The sequence below is a fragment of the Micrasema longulum genome, unplaced genomic scaffold (genome assembly GCF_059751315.1).
Source record: "Micrasema longulum isolate JH-2025_06_02 unplaced genomic scaffold, ASM5975131v1 h1tg001995l, whole genome shotgun sequence".
Classification (NCBI taxonomy): domain Eukaryota; kingdom Metazoa; phylum Arthropoda; class Insecta; order Trichoptera; family Brachycentridae; genus Micrasema; species Micrasema longulum.
This window is the reverse complement of record NW_028279165.1, coordinates 26,718-52,400: the sequence shown is the minus strand read 5'-3', so window position 1 is coordinate 52,400 and position 25,683 is coordinate 26,718. Positions and strand designations below refer to the sequence as shown.

At 32.5% G+C, this 25,683-nt stretch overlaps 1 protein-coding gene and 1 long non-coding RNA gene across 2 annotated transcripts; both read left to right on the top strand.

The window, feature by feature from the left end:
• Positions 1–5,091: 5,091 nt before the first annotated feature.
• bys (Bystin) lies at positions 5,092–18,829 on the top strand. Its single transcript, XM_088238908.1, has 9 exons — positions 5,092–5,319; positions 5,461–5,581; positions 7,585–7,816; positions 10,432–10,588; positions 11,490–11,615; positions 12,659–12,724; positions 15,487–15,695; positions 17,286–17,436; positions 18,716–18,829. Exons 1-9 carry the CDS (start codon positions 5,185–5,187, stop codon positions 18,788–18,790), a joined length of 1,272 nt encoding a protein of 423 aa, XP_088095034.1. The 5' UTR covers positions 5,092–5,184; the 3' UTR covers positions 18,791–18,829.
• Positions 18,830–21,871: 3,042 nt separating this feature from the next.
• On the top strand, positions 21,872–24,212 carry LOC148273302 (uncharacterized). Its single transcript, XR_015824617.1, has 2 exons — positions 21,872–22,965; positions 23,001–24,212. It is a non-coding gene; the product is annotated as an uncharacterized LOC148273302 (long non-coding RNA).
• The last annotated feature ends 1,471 nt before the right edge of the window (positions 24,213–25,683 follow it).

Here is a 25,683-nt window from a genome sequence, read left to right as displayed (position 1 = left end):
GTATACATTTATTGTACTTACGAAAAGCATTTTTAGACCAGCTGGATAAAAAAACGTTTAGGTCGTTCCCCACATGTCTAAATTACATGAAATTTCTCGATTTGGTCATCTAGTGGCAAAAAAATAATAAACTTTCAGAATTAACCCAAAAATGAAACCATTTTGAGGTTTATCTAGTTTGGCTGTGTTTTCAAAGATGTCTGTGAAAGTCACCGTGGCTTAGAGTTTATACATCTGTATATGAATATACATCTGTATATTTTTATACTCTAAGGACCGTAATAACCCTCAAGGTTATTTATGTAAAAACAAAACACCGTAAAGCAAACATTTAAATTTTTCTTTCTTGAATAAACCGAACACAAGATAATCGCCACCTTTTCTGACAGTTCATCGAATGTTTTCCAGGTTTAAACGTATGAAAGAAGCATCCAAAACATATTTGTGTTTTAGAAATATACCTAAAATATTAAAAAAGTCACATTATTCATCTCACTGTACATGCAATAAAGCGACATAATACATTTCACTGCACATGTCATAAAGTGACATAATACATTTCTACTGCACATGTCATCAAATGACATTATTGAATAATTTTATTTTTGCTGAATTAAAAAGAAAAATGTTGTTCGTTGCTAGAATTTTATCACTCCACGCGCTTTGTAGCTGCAAGACGTTTGGTAATATTAGCCTTTATATTACGTAAATTAACTAACTAAATCTATTTTTCAACGTCTTCCATTGAATAATAAAACTTCCAACTATAAAAGTGTAGTGTAATAACAAAGGGCATCTGTAGATTTGTCATGTAGATGAATTTAAGCTAGTGTATTTTTTTTACTGAGGTAGGTAGTCTGCGGCAATTTTTTTGCTTTTGCGCAAAACATTTTTTTTTACGTAATAAAACTAAGCTGTTTTGGTATTTTTATGTCACAATCAACCAATGACAGATTATTAGCCACGTGACCCAAATGCCGGCCTTTTATTGGTTAATTGACAGACAAGTGATTTTTTAATACTAAACCAATGAGTAGATATCCGATTTTGAAATCAACGTCGATTTTATATTACGTTTTTTCTCCATGCTTATCACACGTACCTACATAATACTATTCGAAAGTGTGAGTGAAAAACAAAAATCATTTTTTGCCTAAATTTTGACTTGAATTACAGATTATGTTACAGTTTTCTTCATTAATGACAGTCTTCTTCAAGTTAAGTCATGTCTTTTTCGGTCTTCCTTATTTTCTTCATTCATTAACATGTATTCGCATGGTAAATCCTTTAAGATGTTTTTTTGTCATTCATTCGCTCTACATGTCCAAATCAAGGCAGCACTCCATCATATTGCAAGGATCTTGATTGAGTCGATAATGTCTGTCTCAGCCTTTTTCAGTCTGTAACTGGGAGGACAGATCATCGGTGGCAGAACGATGGGGGTTCAGCGATATTCAGTCGTTTAAAAATCCGATTTTAGCTACGATAGTAATTTTTTTTACAAGTAGCTCAATAGTTGGCCCTTTATCCTATAATACCGTTTTGAGTCGTTATTTGATTTCATTCCAAATAAGAATAATCTTTTCCAAAAAATATGCAATCCTAATTTTTCAACTAACCTATATATATTATAGGGCTGTAAATTATTTTTTTCCCCACAAATCATTTTTCTGTATCCTATTTCAAAAACTACTGTTGTTAATGGTAAAGTAACCCTGAAAATTTAATTTGGCTAGTGCTAAGGTGACAACATGATTGTTGAAAAATGAACTGGAATTGTACAAGTGCTAAATATTTTTTTCCATGCATCAAACACGTACTTTAAAAGTTAGCTAGCTTATTTTGGTTAGACTAACCAACGATACTAATTAAAGAATCAAGATTTTCTTGATAAATGGACTGGATAGTGTCAAATTAAAATACAAAGACATATTGTTTTCATTTTATTTTTTAAAGTAAATGCTCAAAATAGGCTCCATCATTCGCTTTGTATAGACTACACCTTTTTATATTTTTGTAGGTACTTAATTTTATGAGTAAGCAGCAACTGGCTTATGTTAGAAATGAATAGCTTGCTAAAACATTGTCACGTTCTTGCACTCCTGTGGTTGGTTGATTAGGGGGCGTGGTATTGTGAAGGCTATTGTATTATTTGAAAGAATTGTTTCGGTTAGCGTTCCTAAAGCTAGGGTTTCCTAGGACAGCGGTGCCCGTATTTTAACGGCCGTAGTGAACGGTGATACGAGTGGTTTCCTAAGGAAACGGTGTTGAATGGTGTTGATAACACCGTTTTCCTATGAAACCACACTCTAGTCACCGTTACGACGGCTGTCCACTGCATCACCGTTCACCACTTGTACAATTCAAGTTCATTTTTCAACATGATACCTTAGCACTAGCCAAATAAAGATTTCTGGGTTACTTTTCCATAAATAACAGTAGTTTTTGAAATGGGATACAGAAAAAAAAATCACGAAAATTTTTTTTTTATAGCCCTCTAAAGTTAGTTGAAAAATTAAGTAAGGCTAATAATAAAAGCTTAATCCCAATTTCGGTCCAAAAACTCCCAAAAATGTTCTGTTTAGGAAACTAGTTGTAAATATTTATGTTTCTGTCCCCTTTTAAAATACTTATTTGATCTTATCTCCAAAATATGTTAATAATAGTATAAAAACTGTAAATGTTGTAAACAATTCACCAGTCTTGAGATGCCTACTTAGGCGAAAGCGCTCGTTGGTCAAAATAATAAAAAGTAAAACTAAACCAAGAAGTTTCATTGATAAGTTTATTTATAATTTTATCATAATCATTTAATTTTGGTGCCATTTTCAATGAGTCCTAATCAACTCCGATGTTCCTATTAGCTGGTAACAAAATAGCTTTCATGCACCAATGTCCAATCGTCTCGTATTGTGAACTCGAGACAGAATCTAAACTTTTTTGCTCTAGACTATGGATGTAAAATTACGTAATTAACGGTATTTTACGGTAATTTTCGGTAAGAAACGAATTTGACGTACTCATTTTTATTTTTCAAAGATATTACAAATACAAGTAGCTTTGTTTTAGGACACTTTACATGACTGCAAAAACCAGGTTTAGATCCATTGGGTGGTTATCGAGATTTATCAGAAGTATGGGACGTTCAAGGTCATTCGGTGTGTACTTTTTTAAAACTTTTTTTTATAAAAAAGGTTATTATGTTTTGAAACTTAACAGGGTCGGTGGACATAGGGTCCTTGGTAAAACCTTAGGTTTGTGACCTTGAACGATGACCGCTCATGCCGCGATGGTGCTTAATATCAGTTTTTTGTGCATAATTACGTCCCTGAAGGTTTTATAGAAAAAAAATATACGAAAGTTTGAGAAAATAAAATTTACTTAAAAATCATGGTAATTTTTTTTTTCGTAGGATCAATATTTTCCAAGATACACGTTTGAACATCAATTACATTTAATCAAAATAGTGGAAAAGCGCTATTTGCACTAACTTTTTACTAATTATTTGATAGTGGACCTACTAAAAGTCATCATCATCATCATAATTCCATGTCCGCTACGTAGTTGGAGAATATGGTGTTCACAAAGATCCTCCAGGCATCTCGGTCGGATGCCAGCTCCTGTGCATCCTCACAAGTCAGGTTTGCATCTCGTGGTTGTGACATAAACTACCAACTTAATTAGTAGCGGAGGTCTGAGACGTCGAGAACTTGATGCCTTGTTAGAATACATAAAAATGTGTTTCATTGTAACTAAATGGACTGAATAAGTCCGTAGATAAATAACTCAGTATTAGAAAATGGGAATCAAGTTATGGCAGAGCGGAGTTTTAACATTGGACCTTTGATTTTGCTTTGTGTAGTAATTAGGGGAACTCGGGGTAGAACGGGGTACCAGGGCGGAACGGGAAAGGGGCAGGAGATTCGCTACGTACGACAGAGATGCGTGAACTTCGCGCACAACAGTCATTTCACTACGCTGCGCTATATGAAACAGTTGATGTCAGTGTCGGAGAGTGCTTAGTTTGAAACTCATCAAATGTTGGAGAAAAAGCTCGAAAGTTCTAATACTTGCTCTGTTACATCAAGGTAAATATCTATACACCATTATTATTATATTCAACTTACATAACATGTTCATTTTAACCTCCTTTTGACTGACTAAAAGTCTAGTCAAAACTCAAGGTGAACACTTATATCGGCCATAACTTACGTCTTTTAAAGAACGCTACTCTCAGGGCACAATGGGTGAGGCATAATGGGGTGGTACCCCGTTCCACCCGTTAAAATATTTTTTAAGGCTTTTTGAAGCGTCATCCTGATTTAAGTTTGAGAAAACTAGAAGCAACATCTGGAGCGCACGCTATGGGTTTTAACGGGATAGCAGTATTGAACTTTTTCAATCTGCTTAATGAGATTTTGGAAATACACAAAATAAATGCTACTAGAAGTCATTACCACCTCAACTTATAAGAATAATTTAGAAGAATGTATTAAAAAGGGAAAAAATATCAAGAATGCGAAAGAAGAAAGAATCAAATAAAAACTTTTAATAAAATGGAAAAAAAGCAAAGAAATAAAAACTAAGTAAAAATAATTTAAAATAATCGAAACCGGATCTGACGAAAGTTCATTTAATGAAAGCCGGTGTTCTTGTAGCGTTTACGAAAATTGAGCGCACATGTGTGCGGATTTATTTCCGATTCTCGTTTGTGAACTGTGCCAATAATTACTAAATTAGTAGCACAGATCACAGATGAGAAATGCACAATGTCGTTATTTAGTTTATTTTCTCATGTATCTATAATAAAACATGCAAAAATATTATTATATTGTATTGTATAATTGGGACGAGTACCCCTTTGTGTCCAGCGTTCATTTCTCACTGTGTCCAGGAAAGTGAGGCAAAAGAAACTATTTTTTAAATAGTAATTATGTATTAAGGTTAGTTAAACACTTGTCTTTTCGTAGATAAATGAGCAAATAAACTTACAAATCGACAAATAATGATGTTATTCATTTCAAACTCTCACAAATTGCAATCGAAGCATAGATCCACGATAAGTAGGTACACTATAAACAAATATAATATATATTTTATAATTTTTATCTATGGATAAATAGTTGTCAACAAAGGGTCCATGTGCTTTGCTGTCATTTTACAAAATTGTAACTTTTTCATATAATGGGGAAAACGAAGAAGATAAAACCGATCACAGTATCAAAAAACGTTCCATTAGATCAGCAAATCATCGATTCCAACGTAGCTAAAAATAAATCTCGAAATAAAATAAGAAAACACAAAGTGGAAGATGAAGAGGTTATTAATTATTAGCATTGTTTTTATAGTGTATTTAGTAGATATTCTATATTTCACGATGTGCTTTTTTAGTATATTACGTAATTTTGTAGGTTTACTCGAATTTTGTGTAACTAAATTATTGGTTTTCTTCTTTTTCAGTTTATTGATGCTGGATTGTCTAAAAAGATTTTATCTGCTGCAAGAGAACAGCAACGAGAGTTGGAGGAAACAATAACTCACGTTACTCCGCTCACTCTACTAACGCGTTCTTCTAAACAAGGTTTGATCTTTAACCGAGAAAAGTATTCACTATACTGATATTTGTCTGTGCTGGGTGGATGAAGATCCCAGTTCTCTGTGTGAAATAGAACCAGAATCCTGAAAAACAAAATCGAATGGAGAAACATCCACCTAGTAGTAGAGTGGTTGGCTAATTCAAATGAATTTATTTTATCAAAACGACATTCCAAAATAAGTCATCTTTCATTTCATTTCATTTTTTTATTGCACCACAACAGGCCAGGAGGCCCAATTGCAGTGGTGAATTACACTACAGAACAACCAGGCTTGAGAAAAATCACATTTTAATTTTTGTGTTCTCACCGGGAATCGAACCCGGAACCTTCCGTGCGTGAGTCAAGCGTCTTGACCACTACACCACGGAGGCCGCCAAAATAATGATAATAATACAAACTGACGTTGTTAAATTTATTTTAACCCTTTCCGTGCTTTAAAAATTGACATATTTATAGTCCTTAAAATGTAACATGATTAGAATGACAGTTGTCAGAAAAAGTGACGACATAACTTTGTAGTAACGTCAAAGGTGTTATTTATATTGACACACGAAAAATCATTTGTATCTGGCGTGTTAATTTATTTTTTTAATACAATGCTTGAAACATAAATCAACATTAATATATAAAATCAGCTTTAAAACTAAAATAAACCTAATTATTAACGACGTTCTTACAAGGTTACATCATTTTGCAAAAACGTTAGAGATGGGACAAATTGATTGAATAAAAATTAATTCATTTGATGTTGTTCATGATAAAAGTATAAATGTCTTATTTTTTGGTGAATAATTGTGTTAAACACACTATAATAGGCTTGTTTTTGCGTTTTTTTATATCAATTTTCGGAAACAGAGTTTCATGATTGCATGAAATAAGTGATAAAATCGATTTGATCAGTGATCAGTAATTTCTCATCACTAATGAAATTAGTTTGACAGCTGTCATTCTAATCAAGCTATATTTTAAGGACTATAGATCACAGCTAGAGTATGCATCTGCAGTTTGGAGTCCTGCTTATTACTGCAACTAATATGATCTTGTACGAGTACAAAGAAAGTTTTTAAGATATATTCAATTTAAATTAGGTCTACCTGTGTCAGAAATAAATTATAAATCCCCGATGACTGCTTTAAATTTACCATTACTGTCAAGCAGGAGGACAATAAATGACCTCTTGTTTATTTATAAATTATTAAATAATAAAATTGATTGCCCCGAACTGTTAACTTTAATAAACGTTCGTATTCCACATAGACCAACAAGACTTAATTATTCGCATGCAGCGACTTGAAAATCAATACAGTGATGATTTAGATTTATTTTATACCACGCCGCTGATTATCAAGTCCTGTGTTTTGAAAAAGATTTAACAATTAAAAATTCAAATAATGATTAGTTTTTCACTTTTGTTTTAACTCTTTACTCTTGTGTGTATAATTATTTTTTAAATTTATTATTGGTAAGTATTAATATTTATATAAACCATGAAGTAAACTTTTTAACTTTGCTTTTAAAGCACCTTTTTTTCTCTTTTTTTTATCACGTCCAAGAGGACGATTAAAAAAAGATTTTAAAACTGCTTTTTTCTTTAATTTATCTTTCTTTTATAAAGGTAAATATTTATTTTTGTTACAGATGTAATATTTCTTTTTTTATATTTAAATACTGTTTACCATTGTATACTTTTCTCAATATTTTTTTAATATTATGCTATTTTTTGTTGTATTTTTTTCACTGGTTTTATTGTAATTATGTAAAAGGTTCATGGAACCGTAAATAAATAAATAAATATTTGATAAATTTGTTTAAAAAATATTTTACATATTTTATTTATTAGACACGGACAGTTTTTTAAAGGATAGAGAGTTTAAATTGATAAAGAAGTAATTGAATTTTATCTACGATGTGTCGATCATCCAAAGGCAGGATTACATTCAGTGGGGAGAATTCGGTGTGTAAAAATATAATAGATCTGATTTTGCAGACAGCGAGAGTGAAGATGAAGAACCCCCGGGGCACGAAGAGCCCGACCTATACTACGAGGGGATCACTGTGGAGGAGGAAGATGAGCGAGCCCTGCAGATGTTCATGTCCCGGGATCCACAGCCGACACGCACGCTCGCCGACATTATCATGGACAAAATCACGGAGAAGCAGACGGAGCTGCAGTCGCAATTCTCCGACACGGAAATGCAGTTGCAGGACTTGGACCCCAGGTATTCAAAGTTCACAAAACAATTATACTTTAATTAATGTTAGTAAATATTAGTATTTAACCACTTACCGACTTTTTATATTTTTCGGTTTTAAGATGTAGCCTCTCCCCTTCCTAACCCCTCCCCACAAATTCTGCAACATATCGCTAAATATTATTAACCTAATTTTAGTGCATGTTCAAACATGGTGGTGTTTGCGTCCCCTTTAACTCTGCATGTAATTGATGTATTTTTTGTAAATACTATGTATACTACGGTGACGGTAAAGGTGATAGTGTATTTTAGTACTTTCGAGATGGTATATATGTTTGGATAATTTAAATAGCGCCATTTTTGTGAAAATTACCTCAAGGGCGCTGTACAATAAATAAATATCCCAGCATGTCTTGCAGCTACAGAGCGCATGGACGGTTGGGATTCTAGTTCCTCGTCTCCAATTATGATATATAACAATTATGATATATAGGAGCTAGATTACAACACGTCTTGCAGCTACAGAGCACATGGATAGTAAGAAATCTAGTCCCTATTTACATTTTTTATTTTATTTTATTTTACAATGAAGTTTAGAGTTTAAGTGATATTTTAAAAACGAAATAAAAAACAAATTTATAAAAATAGAAGTTAGATTACAACAAGTCTCGCAGCTACTGAGCGCATGGACGGTTGAAATTCTAGACCCCATTTACTAAATTGAGATAATTGATAGTTGATAACATTTACATAATATGATAGCTAACATCACAAAAAGTCTTGCAGCCACAAAGCGCACCGACGAGTGGTAATTTCAGCAACATAAGAATGATTTTACAATAAAAAAAACACAATAATAATATTAACAAATTACAACAGGGATGGAGAATACCTTAAATAAGGGAATATGGAAGTCTAGGCATTTACAGGGCTTATGACCTGTCATTGGCTGGTTTTAAGTGGCCACTTTACACACTGTGTAACATTCACCATTTTGCCTATGTTTGAACATCCATATTTCTTCAGACATCGTCCTTCAGACATCTTCCTACATCGAGCAAAGAACTAGTAAGTATGGCAATTAAGTGAACATGTAACAGCACAAAAAGTACACGATAAAAAACTAAACAAAGATAGCATTCCTTAACTTATTATTATGGTTAACAAGACAATAGACGATACCCGAATTCCAAGGGTCTCTGTTTTACGTATGCAGTTTACAGGGTATATTGTCCTTTTCCTCCTTTTCCTAGTACATAACTGTAAAAACGTTTGGTTCACATTTGGTTGTTCCCGGGAGATGATAGTAGATAGTAGATATTCGTATGCTGACAGAAGTATGAAAGAAAGTAGACGCTGGCGATGGACAATACTTTCAGTGACATGTTATTTTACTATTTTAAAAAAGTAAGTTATTAATTTTCATGAATAAACAGTGAGAACATATTCAAGTTCCCAATATATACAGGGTGTTCTTTAAACCCTGTCACATCCGAAACCACGATGATCAGTATGGGCAAGAAGACATATTAGCATATTTAAAACAATATTTAGAACGCAGAAATTAAAAAAATATATATATTTAAAAAAACAAATGGTTGCTTACTTCTGCAGGGGAGAAGCGAGGGGGGCATGGCCATGTGGTTGACGGTGTATCAGACTCCCCCCTCCTTGCTTCACCCTTGCAGAAGTAAGCAACCATTTTTTTTATCATTTTTTCATTTTTATCATTTTTTTAATCATTTTTGTAAATTTTATTCATTCTAAAAATTAATTTTAATGTGCCAATATGTCTTCTTGGTCATATATATATATATATATATAGTTGGATAATTTATATAGCGCCATTTTTGTGAAAATCACCTCAAGGGCGCTGTACAATTAATAAATATCCCAGTACGTCTTGCAGCTACCGAGCGCATGGACGGTTGGGATTCTAGTTCCTCGTTTTCAATTAAGATCAATAAAAAATTATAACAGATAGGAGCTAGATTACAGGACGTCTTGCCGCTACAGAGCGCATAGACAGTTAGAAATTTAGCCCCCATTTACACATTTTAAAAATTGAAATAAATTTAGTGTATTAATGATACTAAAAAAAAATAAAAATAATATGAATAATAAAAAGGAGTAAGATTACAACACGTCTTGCAGCTACTAAGCGCATAGACGATTGGAATTCTAGACCCCATTTATAAAATTTAGGTATTTTTAAGTTGGTATATGAAAACTAGATAACCAATCATCGTGCAGCTACAAAGCGCATGGACGAGTGGAATTCCAGCAAAGTTAGAATGATATCAATAAATTTATAAAAAATAGAGCATAGTAGTAAGTTTGTCAAGTGTTCATGCCAAGAACTAAGCAATAAAAAACTAAATAAATAAAGCACTTTATCAACTCCATGGTTAACAAAGGGAGATAGATGTCCGAAGAGAATCTTTTGTAGACAGTAGGTAGATATCGTCACCATGTGGTCCACTAGGCTGCTGGAGAATTTCTGGAAACGCATGTGTGTAGTCATACTGATCATCGTGGTTTCGGATGTGACAGGGTTTAAAAAACACCCTGTATTGTTAAATTCTCCGTATAAAGTATGGACCATACATACTGTCTATAAGTTTTATTTTGCGATATTTCAGAGTAAAACAATTGTACGAAGGTGTGAGAGACGTGCTGAAAAGATACCGCTCGGGCAAACTGCCCAAGGCCTTTAAGATGATCCCCAACCTTCGGAATTGGGAACAGATTCTCTATATCACGGAGCCCGCAGCTTGGTCGGCCGCCTCAGTTTATCAGGTAAACTTATTTTATAAATTGACACGGTGCTTATTAACAATTTAAGTGGTCTTTCAAGAAGAAGTCTATTAATTTATTAGAACAATTTTGTTTTGTTTATTTACTCATATAAAGATATATATTCCTAACTCTATGCAGCCAAGAGCCCTGTGTTCAGTTGGGATACAACAAAATAGAAAGTATCAGTAAGTATAATCAATACAAGAATAAGTCTGCAGTAATAAGGAAAATTCTTAATTTAACTTATTATTGAACTATTAAATCCTTAAATGCATTTCTATTTATTTTTATATGTTCCTTTACTAGGCAAACTTTTAGCCAAAAGGACAAATTAACATAACATGAAGTTTTTATCAACTTCGTCACTATTCCCTTTTTGCACGCGGTAGTGCGTAGGTAGTTCAATCATCTGTTATATGAAGGTAAGGTGATTAGTCTTACGCTACAATTGCCAGTCCAGGAACAATGAAATGTTGCAGTTCAAAAAAACCTTTGAAATAAATATTTCACGTCTACCCTGCCAGAAATCGAACCAAGGATTTTAAAAGAATGGTAGGCGAACGTGTCAATCACTACAAGAAGCGGCGGACTTGTCTCCTCTCGATCTCCTTATTTAGGATTTTTATCTTAGAGCAGCCATCGAGTCGAAAACACTCGTCCAGGGCCCCGGTTCTATTTCACACGCAAAACTATATTTTTCATCCACTTGGACACAGGGTGACTCGTTAATAACTTAGTTATAGAAATGTATACAAGATACAGCCTACCAGCGAAGGCTTTTTTGCGTGTAATTCGATATTCAAAATTAACTTTTAACTGCACATTATATTCTAGAATAGTTTCTGGATGTTCCTTTGTTTTTACTAGACTACAGAGATTATTTTGGAGTGTTTATTTTTAGGCGACAAGAATATTTGCTTCAAATCTAAAAGAAAAAATGGCTCAAAGATTTTACAATCTAGTTCTCCTACCCAGAATACGAGATGATATTGCAGAATACAAAAAAATCAACTTTCATTTATATCAGGTGAGATTATAATCAATGGACATTTTGTTTTGATTGAATTAAAAAAATATGTTCCTGTTTAATGTTAATTTGAATTTTCATCCTTTGATCCAACATGTTTGATCTACTGATCTGCTATCATTATATGGCTTAATAAATTAGTAAATTCATTACCCCACTAGACATTTTATTAACAACTGTATTTTTGTAATTATTTTCAACTTCTATTTGCCTATTTACATGGTGGTTACATTCCACCCAATAAAGAATAATGATGGATAAATTTCCTTGCATAAAAATCGATTCAGGAAAACCATAAACTATCGTCGTTCAGGCAATAGTCACTAACTCAAAAAACATTTTGAAAAATCGCAATTTGAAAGTTTGGAGACTAAGAAAAAACAGATTTTTGTGTTTTAGAGGTTTTAAGTACACGACATAATTCTTTCATGTCTGTCCATTCCTAACTTTTTCCTTCCAATACATTTTTGAATATCTTGATGGTTTTTAATGAGACAAGGTGGCTAAAATTTGTTTATGTTACTTTCGCTTGTTTATAATCTGGGGTGATATTCTGAACGCAAAATCGCGCGTAGAAAACGCATTTTTAGCATGTATTTACATACTATATGCACGCTAACAGAGCGATCTCTTTGCACGCAATTCCAGCGCTGGACAATGCAAGTTATGAGAGTTAGTGAAATGAAGGAAATATTGGAAGCAATTTTTATAATGTGCTTAAAAATGATTTTTTTTTTTAAAGAAATATGTTTTAGCATATTTTTAATGTTTTAACATAATAATATGTCACATAGTAAAAAACAAATGATTCGGAGCTACGCATTTTTTTTCTAACTAATTTACTTTGGTGACGTTCGCCTTTTTTAAGAACATAATTTTACATTTTGAATGGCACATTTAACTAAAAACTGTAATTTTTAGGGTTAGTGACTTTTGCCTGAACGGCGACAATATAGAATTACTGTCGTGTTAAAGTAATGTTTGAAAAAAACAATCCAATATGACACAATCTAAATATTGTTTGTTATTTTCTAATTTTTCAGTCATTGCGGAAAGCACTCTACAAACCTGGGGCATTCATGAAGGGAATCATTTTGCCACTTTTAGAGGTTAATTTCTTTATTTAATTTATCTCCGTTCCATTATGAATAACTGTACATTAAAAAAAATTCACGTATATTGACTGGTGTAGTGCAATATGTCAGAGGCCAACAGGAGAGGGTAAAAACGTTTTCTCTCTTATCTAAATTAGTGAATTGACCCTGATTTAATTCTCGTTACGATTGGTTAGCAATGTTTTTAAAATCCATGAAAAAAATACCATTACCAATATCGAGACATTGTTGTTAAGTCAGATTGGACATAACGGCCCTAAATTTTAAATCGCTGATCTTGTGACAACTTGCTTTTAGGTCAAAGAATATTTTCGGGCTACTCCAATTTGCTAGTAATTGAAGAATATATTTTTAAGCACTTCTGCTTGCATTTTCATATTTTTTGTGGGTTGCGACATCTCAAAGTTGCGTACAAATTTTACGTTGACTACTTTTTAATTCACCAAAATTCGAAGCTAAGATCAAATTTAAAAGATTGTTCTTTTATAAAAAAATTGCTTGAGATTTTTTGCACATTCTGAATATGAATCATGTCATCTATGTCTGTCAAAATTGGAACATAACTAACATAACAATGAATGTAAATATTGATGGTAAAATTATTGAAAGGGTTGATGAAATGAAATACTTAGGAATTATTCTTGACTCCAGATTAAATTTAACATCACACTTTGAATATATACATAAGAAAATTTCAAAGAAGATTTTCTTCCTAGGAAGAATTCGAAAAAAAATAAATAAAAAGAGTGCAGAACTTATATACAAAACAATAATTGCCCCTCATTGGGACTATTGCTCTACTATATTATATTTAGCTAACGAGGGAGACATAAACAAGTTTGAAATACTACAAAATAGAGCAATGGGAATTATACTGAAAAAAAGCAAATATAATAGTGTTGAAAAAATGAGAAAACAATTGAACTGGATAGGAATAAAGAAAAGACTATTGTATAATGTATTTGTATTTATATATAAAGTGTTTGATAATCTCATGCCAAAGTATTTTATAAGTGAAATTATATTAAATAGAAATGGGATAAGACTACCACTTAAGAAAAAAACAAAATCACAAAATAGCTTAATGTATAAAGGGTTAAAACTGTATGATGAGATGCCTGAAAGTATGAAGAATGAAAGAAAACTTACGGATTTAAAAAAAAATGTTATGTTTATTGTAATAATGTAGTTATGTAAGAAATATTTAATAAGTATTTGTTATAATTGTAAATATATTAGTTAATATACAATGTAATATTAACTAACTTAAGTAAATAAATAAAAATAAAAAAAATAACTCATAAACATTATATATACAAAATATATTGATAATTTCTTTGTATATTAATGTAGGACACGCATGCACACACCAAAAAAATTGTTTACACTGAAGACAATAATTCAAATTATGTTAAATATAACTAATATAAAAGATGAGAAATCAAATAGATGCATATAATTGTAACACGGCAACATTTATGCCAAGGAAGAGGGATTGTGACAGCCAATCGGAGTGATGGGTGGCCGCCATGTTGCCTGGAACCGAGTCCAGGAAAACGACCGTCGGTGGCCTTCACTCCCTTCTCCTTCCCGGATCGACGCAGACGCGAAGCACTGAACATTATTTTGTATCACCGCAGTATTAAGAATAAAACTAATAACATTACTAACATATTACAACAGAGATGAAGAACATTTAAGAGAAGGTAATATAGAAGTCCAGGCATCTACAGGGCTTATGACCTGTCAGTTTTGCCAAAATATTGTTGATAAATTACCTGGTCCATGAAGAAGTATAGAAATTGAAAAAATAATATTTTCAGGCGTTGCCTAGTATGTAGGTGAAATAATTCAATTAGATGAATCTCACCCGCATAAATAAAGGTTTCAGCTCTTTAACTTCACAAACATCAACAGATGAAAGAATTGAAGGAATATAGATGTTCAAATATAGGCAGAATGGTGAATGTTACACAGTGTGTAAAGTGGCCACTTAAACCAGCCATTGACAGGTCATAAGCCCTGTAGATGCCTGGACTTCTATATTACCTTCTCTTAAATGTTCTTCATCTCTGTTGTAATATGTTAATATAAACAGCTCCCCAGGGAGTTGAATCCAGTCCTTGTCTACAAAAATTTGGACAAACTCAAAATATTGTTAATAACATTACCTTGTCTTTGATTGCACTCGACACGACCTTTTTACATAATAATAAAATGAATTAAATATCTGCTTCTCTTAATATTTCTACGACTTTTGACTTAAATTTACGTTCATTGTTATGAAAAATATCAGCCTTAGTAAATCTATAGTTATACTGCTCGCATATTCTAGGTATTGTAGATTGTTTTAAATAGTTCGTTGACGCGTTGACGTGTTTTCACAACACTCTATTATTGGTTGATTTCAGAGATCTACTGATGTAGTTAGTAGTTTATTTTTACAATTTTTTTTTTACATTTTTGAGAAACTTTGTCTTATGGTTAAATCCTCCACTCCACTCCACTTACATAAATACCTACGAGTACATGGACATATCATTGGTATACTGGTAATGGCAAAATTTGTCGCCGTGGTGTAGTGTTCAGCGCGCTTGCCTACCATGCAAGAGGTCTCATTTTAAATTGTATTTTACCTTTTTATACATAAAAGCTTTTTGGGCGTTAATAAACAAAATCTAGGCATTAAAATGTTTTTTTTTTAAATGCCAAAATAAGATTGGATTAAGATTTTTTTTAAATGTTACGGTTTCCAGTCTGGCAACTGCACCCTTCGCGAGGCCATCATAGTGGGATCCGTTCTGGCGCGTAACTCGGTGCCCATCCTGCACTCATGCGCCGCCCTGCTCAAGGTGGCCGAGATGGGCTACACCGGAGCCAACTCCATCATCATCCGAGTGTTTCTGGACAAGAAGTACGCCCTCCCTTACCGGGTCGTGGACGCCACTGTCTTCCACTTCCTCAGGTCGGTACAACAAATAAACACGACGCAACTAATGTTATTAATAAAAATAACCACTTTACGCCTACCAGTCACGATATCGTTAGTTATCACCCAGCAACAACAAACCATTCCCCATATCACTCTGTCTTTGCATACAGATCTCACTTCTCCTACATTCATACATCTTCTCTTGCACGCGCGCCGATTATTTCAACTTTTGACATGTCCATCTTCAAGTATTTGTTGGATTTGGTCATGCCATGTTTTTCTCGGTCTTCCTCTATTTCTGCATCCATCAACATTCGCATTGTAAATCTTTTCAGCCGTTCTTTCGCTGTCTATTCGCTCTAGATGTCCAAACCAACTCGGAGCTCCTTTCTTGATTTTTTTGATAATGCTTATCTCAGCCTTACATAGTGTATGGATCTCGACATTTGTGCATCTATCGTACATAGTTTTACAACACATTTTCTCGAGAAATCACATCTCAAAAACAATTCGGATTACTTTTATCCCTGTTTTTCCAAGTCCAAGTTATCATCCAAATGCGAAAATACACAGTCAGTAAGCTACAAAAGCTTCTCTGTGTCCAGGCGGATGAAAAATACAGTGCACTATGCGAAATAGAATTTAGAACCTTGGATGAGTGTTTTTGACTCGATGGCTGCCCTCTGATAAAAACCCTGAATTTTTCAAAATGTTTACCATGTTCCTCTGAAGTTTCGCAGTCTGGCCCTGAAATGCCGCGTATATAAAAATGTACATATGGAAATGGGTATTTCGCGGTTCTATGTAATAACCGGATACAACATCATCTCCTTTCTTCAGCTGTTGACAACAGAAGACGGAATACTTACCAATAATCTATCTAACTGAAACAACAATTATTTGCGATACATGTAGTTGTATTTTCCATTTATTTAAAAACAACACTTATACAAATGTTTTTTAAAAATACCAAAATGACATTCAGTAGATATATTTCCATTAAGATTGCATCAAAAATCTTAACATTCAATTCCCTCTAGAAATGAATAATGCCAAAAATGACCACATTTTTCAATTCATTTCAATATATTTATTTAATATGTTTACAAAAAATGTTTTTACTAAGGCAATCCATCCTAAGAAGGATGATTTCTGCCATTAAGAGTAAAATATAAACATGGCATTAGGAATATGATATAGTAAAAATTAAAGCCAAGGAAACCTAAAAATTGACCTCATTTTGTGACAGGAAGTTTCCTATCTGGTGGATAATTTCAGAATCAAGGATGGAGAGGAGGGATGATATGTTAATAGGGTAAGGATATTTTTTTAAGGAAGAGTACATACTATATCTGTCCCTTATTGGGCAACCGAAGAATATGTGGTCTGGAGTCTCGTGGTCCAGACATAAATAACACAAAAAAAAGTAATAATATAATTTGAATGTGAAATAATGGTAAAATAAAAATAGTCAGTAATTAGAGTAAACGGAAGTTATCCTCTGAACTTTCTTTCAGTAACATGAAAGACGTCAAAATCCAAAGAGATACAGTCGAGTAGACTTTATGATATATTTAATATATTTGGCCATACCCAAAATTTTATTATTGAAATTGAATTTAGATTTGAGAGGGACAACCGCGAGTTGCCGGTTTTGTGGCACCAAGCTTTGCTGACCTTCTCCCAGCGCTACAAGGCGGACATCTCCCTCGAGCAGAGGGAGGCACTGTTGGCTCTACTTCGGAAACAGTCTCACCCGACCATCACACCTGAGGTAATAGTTAAACTTTAAACCTTCATTATTTTCCAGGGTTTTTACACCCTGATCAAAAAGCTTCAGAAATATACATAATATTTAGTATTATTATAATACCTGTCGAGCTTTATATTGAATTTGAACAGCTAATTTCAGTACTTTGTATAGTCTATAGTATATCTTTAAATGCAGTATTGTAAACTGAACCAAGACCTATGGAAAAAAAACATTTACTTTTATTTGAAAATTATTTATATACCCTTATGGATTACATGCATTCAACAAAATAATTGTCATTTCACCGGCAATATCTGTTAAGTAACATTTTAAAAATTGTTCAGAAGATTAATAAAACAATGTACCTTTTGATGATGGATTTTTAAGCATATTTTTTTAATGACAACAAAGAGGAAAATTACATAATTATATTTTGAATGACTATTTAAGTATGTTTTGTTAAAACAAATTGTGTAGTCTTCTTAAATAAAGCAGTTGTCAGACGCACGTATTCTGCAGTATTGTAGAGAAATAATTATCTTATTAAACTAACCAATATTGTTTTTTTTATTTAACTTTTTGTACAAAATGTTAATTGTACATTGGCGGGTTATTATGAGCCCTGTACATTAAACCACTTGGATGCTAAACTAGCGGGACACAAAATGCATTTTTCCTGCGCACACTGATTTTTAAGTCTTTTTTTTCATTTCCGTTATATTGAAATACTGACAATGGTGGTGATTTTATAACTTGAATCTATCACTATATACAATCAATAATTGACAAATACTTACATTTATTACTATCTTTCTGAAAACAGCACTTTTATCTCACAAAATAGAAAAACAGTAAACGTTAGCGCGATCTCTTGAATGTGGTTTTCGACAAGACTGCACAAGATGGACCCCTAAAACTTTAAGATGGAGGCCTTGGGAGAATAAGCGAGGCGTCGGAAGACCTAAAAAAAGATGGTCCGACGACAGCTGCTGTAGAGTAAAAATTGGCTGCAAGTAGCAACCGGCTGAAAAAAAATGGAAGGATATTGAAAAGGCCTATATCCAGCAGTGGAGGACTGAGAGCTGAAGAAGAAGTCGTTGGCTGGTTTACACTGTGTAACGGCCTCAACTTTTATATTCCACTCCCTAAAATGTTTTTCATCTTTGTTATAATACGTCACTCTTATATTCTGCGTAAATCCCGATATTATTCACCCATCATAATATATTTTATTTACATCTAATAAATCTTTTTTTTAAAAATTGGATTTATAATTCAATTGTACCGTTTTAATTTTTAGATAAGAAGAGAACTTCAGAGTGCCAAGTGTAGAGATGGGGAGATAGGAAACGAGGCTGCCATGATCACAGATTAAGCAACGTATTTATTAAATAAAAAATATTATAACAAAAAATTCTGTTATTTCACCAATCATGTAAATAATTCTCAAATCAATTGATCTCAACAAATTCTAAAAAGTTTAGGATCATTTGCAGTCTTTGAATTGCTTATATTGCACCACCCCACCGAGAGTGCCGCAAATGTGTCATTTAAGAAACTAAAAAATAACTTTCATCATTTAATAATTATAAATAAATATGTTAGGCTGTCTCACATTTGCATAGTTTGTTTATAATTAACTATAAAATAACGTACTTAACTCAAATCACTAAAGGTGCCGTGCTATAATATAACACTTTGCTTCAAAAGTGACAATAAAAAAAACAAACATTGTAATATAACAGTATTGTTTATTTACAATAAGAACAATATTTTATACATGTTACTCTCCTTACTCTCAACTAAAATGGAGGACTACACTAATAATCTAAATTACGGCTTATCTCTATTATAATACAATTTAAAAATGGTAAAAAATGACAGATTTTTTTATAAATCGGTCCTTTTTCTGCAACAGGAAAGTAAGAGATTTACCTATCTTATTTTTTTTAAATAAGAAGTACAAGAATGACTGAAAAATATTTCAATAGTAATATGTAACAACAAAAAATATCTCCAAAGGCATGACTTGTATGCGGGTACAAACAGATTAGGGATGTAACAATTCCGATACCCATATATCGGCATCACCGATTATATCCAACCGACGTTGCCGCTCTGACGTTCACCCTTCAATCTACAGGCATTCGGGCGAAAATAATACTCATCTCGTTAATTACAAATCTGAACAGGAATAATGTTCCTGCAGTCACAAAGAGATCAAAATAAGATTTTCACAGGTATCTAGAGTGCTTGTGACAGTTTGATTAAAGAAGCAGAAGAGGAGCCTTTATCAAACGTGTCTGCTAACCCTGAGCAAGATGAGGTGGAATCGTATATAAGATGTCCAGAACTAATAATTAATAATTTGGACAAACTTTGTTTTCTTAACAAAAATCGACCAAAACTTAACTTTAATTACTGACTTTATCTTTTGTATCGGTTTACTTTACCACTTTGTGTAATTGAATGATAATTACTTTCTTAATTAGCGCTTTGATTGCTTGATAATATTCTTGATTATTCCATTCAAATAAATGTTTTCTTCGAATTTTAATTTAACATTTTGGCTTCCAACCTTCTCAAGGTTCAGTCTCTAATAAATATAGGTAACTTTTATGCAGAATAGAGACAATTATTCATTATTTACTTGTTTTTTTTTTCTATTTCTACTAAGCCTATAAGATATCGGTATCGCCGATTATTTACTCTAATGATCGGTATCGTATCGGCAACATTATCTATCGTTACATCCCTAAAGCAGATCATCACATCATTTCCCCGTAGGGATAGGCAAAGATAAAATTCCATATCACTCTGTCTTTGGGTACAGACCTCACTTCCTCTACATTCCAATATCTCAGTATTCCGACCTTTGACAAGTCCATCTCAAGTATTGGATTTGGTCACACCATATCTTTCTCGATTTCTGCATCCATCAACTTTGGCATCATAATAAATCTTTTTACCCGTTCTATACAATTTCATACAAATATTACAATTTAGATGGAAAATTAGAGTAAACAATATTGAAAAACGCCAGTAAATATCTTACTTTTCCATTGTTATACGGGCCCAGAACGTTGCAACGTTTCTCGCAAGAAGACGGTTATCTTTGGGTTGATTTGTGTTAGTAATAGATTCTAAAACTATAAAACCAAAAATTCAATCTAAAAATCAGTTCATTTTATAATTTTAATGTCAATAAGCTAGAACCACAAAGAAATGTATATGGGAATTAACTTTTGCTACCGAAAATTCTCATCACTTAAAACATTATTTTTGAAAATTCGTAAAATAAAAGATTTGATTTTTAATTGTGTACAAAATTATTTTACAGTGACTAAAAAGGAGCATGTAATGGATTCACAAATCTCTGAGAAATCTAAAACTTTTATTGTATTCAATTATTAATTCAATCGCTATAAAAATGTACAAAAATAATATTGAGAAGCAAAGGTGTGGAGAGACTTCAAAGATAAAATATTATACGCCGTTTTTAATTTTCTGAAAAAATGGTATAAAAAACACAAAATTACATATTTATATTTTATTAATTCAGCAGTACCTAACTTACATAATAGAAAACGAGAAATAACAATTGTTGATCCATTTTTTAAAACATGCCTTGAAAACGTTATTTTCGCTCTGAATTTTCTAAGCATTTGACTCTTAATTAGAACACGTATCCTAAAGACAAAAATAATTACAGGACTGTCAGTACATTTTACTAGCTAAGATATAATTAACTAGCCCATAAAAATTGTGTAACCGAAAAAAGGCAATTTACTCACCACGAAAGGCTAATGAGGTGCAATAATTCCCGTTAAGGTTTCGGAACAATTATTTTGTACAATGTTTAATAGGTTTTGGGCATAGAATTAAGAATAGTCCAGAAACTACATCCGAGCATCAAACAGAAGGCGACTAAACTACTCATAAATGAGTAGTTTTACGTTTGGATCCATTAGTTTCTTTATAGAAGTCGCTCAGTACGCAACTCCTGATTTGAATTTAACTATGCCGTGTTGTGTCCTTTTAAAGTGCAGAAATACTGCTAGGATCTTAAAGAAACTGGATGGGATCACATTTCATTGTAATTAGCAAACGAATGTTTAAGTAGCAAATACATTACTTAAAAATTGGACATTTTGTTAGTGTTGCCAGGGCATTAAATTTGTTTACCCTACTTTGCTCATCTAATGAGAGAACTAATGAATATTGGACCTCGGATTAAACAACTCTGTGGTGGACATTAGACCAACATTATCTTTAAAACATCAAATATTATTTAAGACGATATAAAAATATCCGTTTTATGTGAAATAAAATTTGTTTTATATTTGTAGTTCAAAGTTCATTAATTCAATTACTCTTATTTTATGACCCTTTACTTTGTTGTGTCGATCAATATTTCCGCATGCACAATAAAATTTTAGAGAAATTAACAGATTGCTTTTTTTTTTACCTTACATTTGTGTTATGATTATATTTTTCCCATCATGCAACATTGCGCGGCGACATCACGAATGCGCGCGGCGAAAGTGGGGCATAGTGGGGGCATTTTTGGACCCAGTCCGATGTATTCAAACATGATTCTACGCTCCTTCTGGACTATTCTTAATTCTATGGTTTTGGGTTAGGGGACACTTTTAAAAATAATAAATAACTTTTTGGATACCTGCTTTGATATTCTCCAAAATACGTGTTAGATGGAATGGACACATGTGCTACACGAGGGTGTAACATGAGATAATAGAGGGGGCTAACTACAAGGGGCGCCCTCGCCGAGAATACTGTAAAGATTTATGTGAGGATATGAGCTGCAAGTCATATGAAGAACTAAAGGGGGCAGCACAGGACATACTGGAGCGGCAGAGGAGATGCAGAGCTTTGGTGTGAACCTGAGAGAGGTACCTGCAGTGCGATTCTGAATGCTCTCTAGTGATAATCTCACGTAATTAGTACGTAAATTACACGCTGGCAACGTTTTCTTTAGCCCTTAAAGAGGGTTCAGAATCACACTGCTGGAAGCCCTAAATTTCTTCATTTGAATAACCATTTTAACAGTCATTTTCTCGGAGCGTTACAATTTTATTTAATCAAAATGTCCACGAGACTTCATAATTTTTTTTTGAATATTGAAAATTAGAGATTGTAGCAGTGTCTAAACATAAATGTTCTAATGTTAGAAATGCAAATTCAGTCCAACGAATCATTTGAAAGGAAATTTATTTTAAATTTTCAAGAAAGTGGCATTCTTAATTAAAAATGAAACAAATAGAAAAACATTAAAAAAATAATAATTTAAATGGTATTTTATGAGTTTGGTTATTTATAGTGCGCGTACAATACTTTTCTTAGTGACCAAAGTTTATCACTACATAATTATACTAAAAAGCATAAATTATCTCTAGTTCATATTGCGCGTGATTCTATAATATTAAATGAGCATAATAAATTAGTACTTTTAAAACTAAAGTTTTTTTTTCTTTAAATATCTCCGTACTGAATGAATTTTTGTTGAAATATAAGTAACATAAACTATTAGTAGTTTATGTTACTTATATATACTTATAGTTTAGACTAAAAACTAAAAATGATGTGAAAGTCAATAACTAACCATGCATTGTCAATATTTAACAGTATAACTAAATTTTTATCATATATTAAGTATCCAATTTATAAAATAATAATATTTTCTGTAAGATAAGTGTGGGAAGATATTTAGCACAAAAATCACACTAATTTCTATAACAAAGATACATATCGTCACTAACCCAAAATGTCCTCTATGTGAACTATGTATTTGAAACGTGAAAATGGTGAAGTTTTCAAAATTTAAAGTACACGGACATTTTCAGTAAATTTTTTTAAATAAAGCATTAATTTGTTTGTCATTTTCCATCCCTCGACTGATATAAATACAATACTAACTAAAATAAGTCATGAGATACAGCGTCATCCTTCAATTATGTAATTAATTATAATTAGCCTCTGAATAGAAAACAACACACACTTTTCCACTCCAAAAACTTGAATATGTAGCATTTTAGAAACTGTTTTTTTTCGGAGTTCAATCATTCATAAAACTTGAACTACTATGAAAATAAGCAGAAAACATTTTTCAAAATCATTATTTTTTTAATCAAATTCAAAGCTCTAGTGTAACATTTCTAAATCGAGTTGCATGAAAAAGTGGCAAACTGTCAAAGGAAAACCTCCCTGTACAGTGAACAGATAGGCTCATCATATTGTGTTGGATTTTTAATTTCTAAAACAAAGGGAGTAAAGATATCTATCAAATAACATTACCGTAACACTCCTTTCATCATAAATATATATCAACAAAGTCAAACAAATGCTATTCATAATTCATATTGAATTTAAAGTGTTCTTCAAGAGTCTCTCTGCAAAGAAAATAATTCTCGAGATACCGTTAATTGCGTAGAAGAAATATTACTTGCATAAAACGATTCTGTTTACCTCCATGATACATTTATTTTATGTACCAGCAATGCGCATGGCCAATTAATTATGTTGTTTAATACCGACAAATTTAAATGCATCGATTAACAGAACATTATCGTCTCATTAGAAAACTTGTAACTGAGGAAAATGTTTCTGTCCAGCAGATAAATTTGAGAAATATTGTTCCGTTTCCAAGCTTGCCAAATTATTTTATCTTCGATGTTTGTCGACAACCGTTGATTCCACCCCCCCGGGGAGTTATCGAGATTGACATGTTGTATTAGATCAGATATGGCGAATATTTTTAATTTCAATCGGAATACGACGGGTCAATAACATAAAATATCTAAAAAAAGCTTATGTTGACGAGAGGAGAAAACAACTTTTTAAACAGATTACAGCAAAACTCATTTAAATTAGAATAGATTTTGCGTAGGTACGTCTTAGTGTTATGGATAGAACCGATAATCGGAAAGATTTCTGCATACTAAACTCAAAAACCTCAGAGTAATAATTTTCTAGAGAAGCCCTTAAGCTCTATCGCATAAAACAAAAGCGTTCCAAATTTTTGGTTTGGTTTTAGTTTGGTTAGTTTAACAACAAATGTGTAACGGACGGTTTCGGTTTGCGCTCGCAATTCTCAACACAAGTACCTACGGCCCGTAGTCAATAATGACAGAATGGTTTTTCTCCGTATGGGTGACTATTAGGTTATAAACTCTAAGTCAAAAATACATTTTTGTATTATTGATCCATTGAATGTAAGAGGCAATTTCTTTTTCCTAGTTAGTTACACATATTCATAATATGAATCTATAAATTTTCGGCCATTTTGGACACGTAGTTGGTGAGCATTTCAGGGGGGCAATTACAATCTGAAGATACGGAAGCCATACCTTCACTGCGATAGTTGAAGATAAATTCTCCCGAGCGATTACGAAGATACACCCATCTTCAAGTTTTGGGTAAGTACATCGATATGCACTGAGGGGACCGATACCCTACACATACATATCTACACACTTAAAGTGTCAAAAATTATGTTCAAACAAACACTTTTTGCTTTAATTGTGGTTTATTTAAATTGAAATCGTTTTCAGGTAACTACTTTTAATCTATTTTAAATATGAGAGAAATGAATAAATATCTATTTGTCATGGAGCGCGGAGTAAATTTTGGCAGTTGAGACAGCACCGTCTAGTGGTTGAGTTTGAAAAATCGAGGTAGTTACACCGCATGGGTCAGATCGCATGAGCCGTAAGGTTTAATGGCCAACTCTTCGGAAGAGATGTTGCGACTAAATGTGAACTGTAAAAATTAATATTTCCATTTCATTTTATACATCGATAGCCTTATCTTCCCGAAAACACATATCGACGTGCCGGTAAAGCCGGCTTCGTCATACTGAGATAGATACAGATGATAGAAAAGTTAATCATACCATCTCGATATGTACCTATGAAGACAGCGTTTGTAATTGCCCCCTGAATCTATCGATATTAAAAATTAATTAAATGATTTTTTGATGATAAAAATATGTAGAAATATTTGAGTTGTTATGATTTATATAAATATTGAAATTTTTAACCATTTTCTGTAAGTCGTAAATAACTGTGTTAAAAATTAAAAAGAATATATTATTTAAATACTATTTTTCAGTGTACAATATCTGTACCTCAGAGGCAGACATATTCAAACCCATAATTTGATCATGTCTATTGATTTTAAAGAAATGTAAGTCTTATTATGAAATGTATTAAGAAACTGAACTATCTTAGAACAGGCTGAGCCATGTTA

Bases quoted from the DNA above. Each gene is read 5' to 3' on its own strand.
- bys (XM_088238908.1), top strand. From the start codon at position 5,185: ATGGGGAAAACGAAGAAGATAAAACCGATCACAGTATCAAAAAACGTT. The intron at 7,817-10,431 runs GTATTCAAAGTT...GCGATATTTCAG, and splicing joins TTGCAGGACTTGGACCCCAG to AGTAAAACAATTGTACGAAG. The intron at 12,725-15,486 runs GTTAATTTCTTT...TACGGTTTCCAG, and splicing joins TCATTTTGCCACTTTTAGAG to TCTGGCAACTGCACCCTTCG.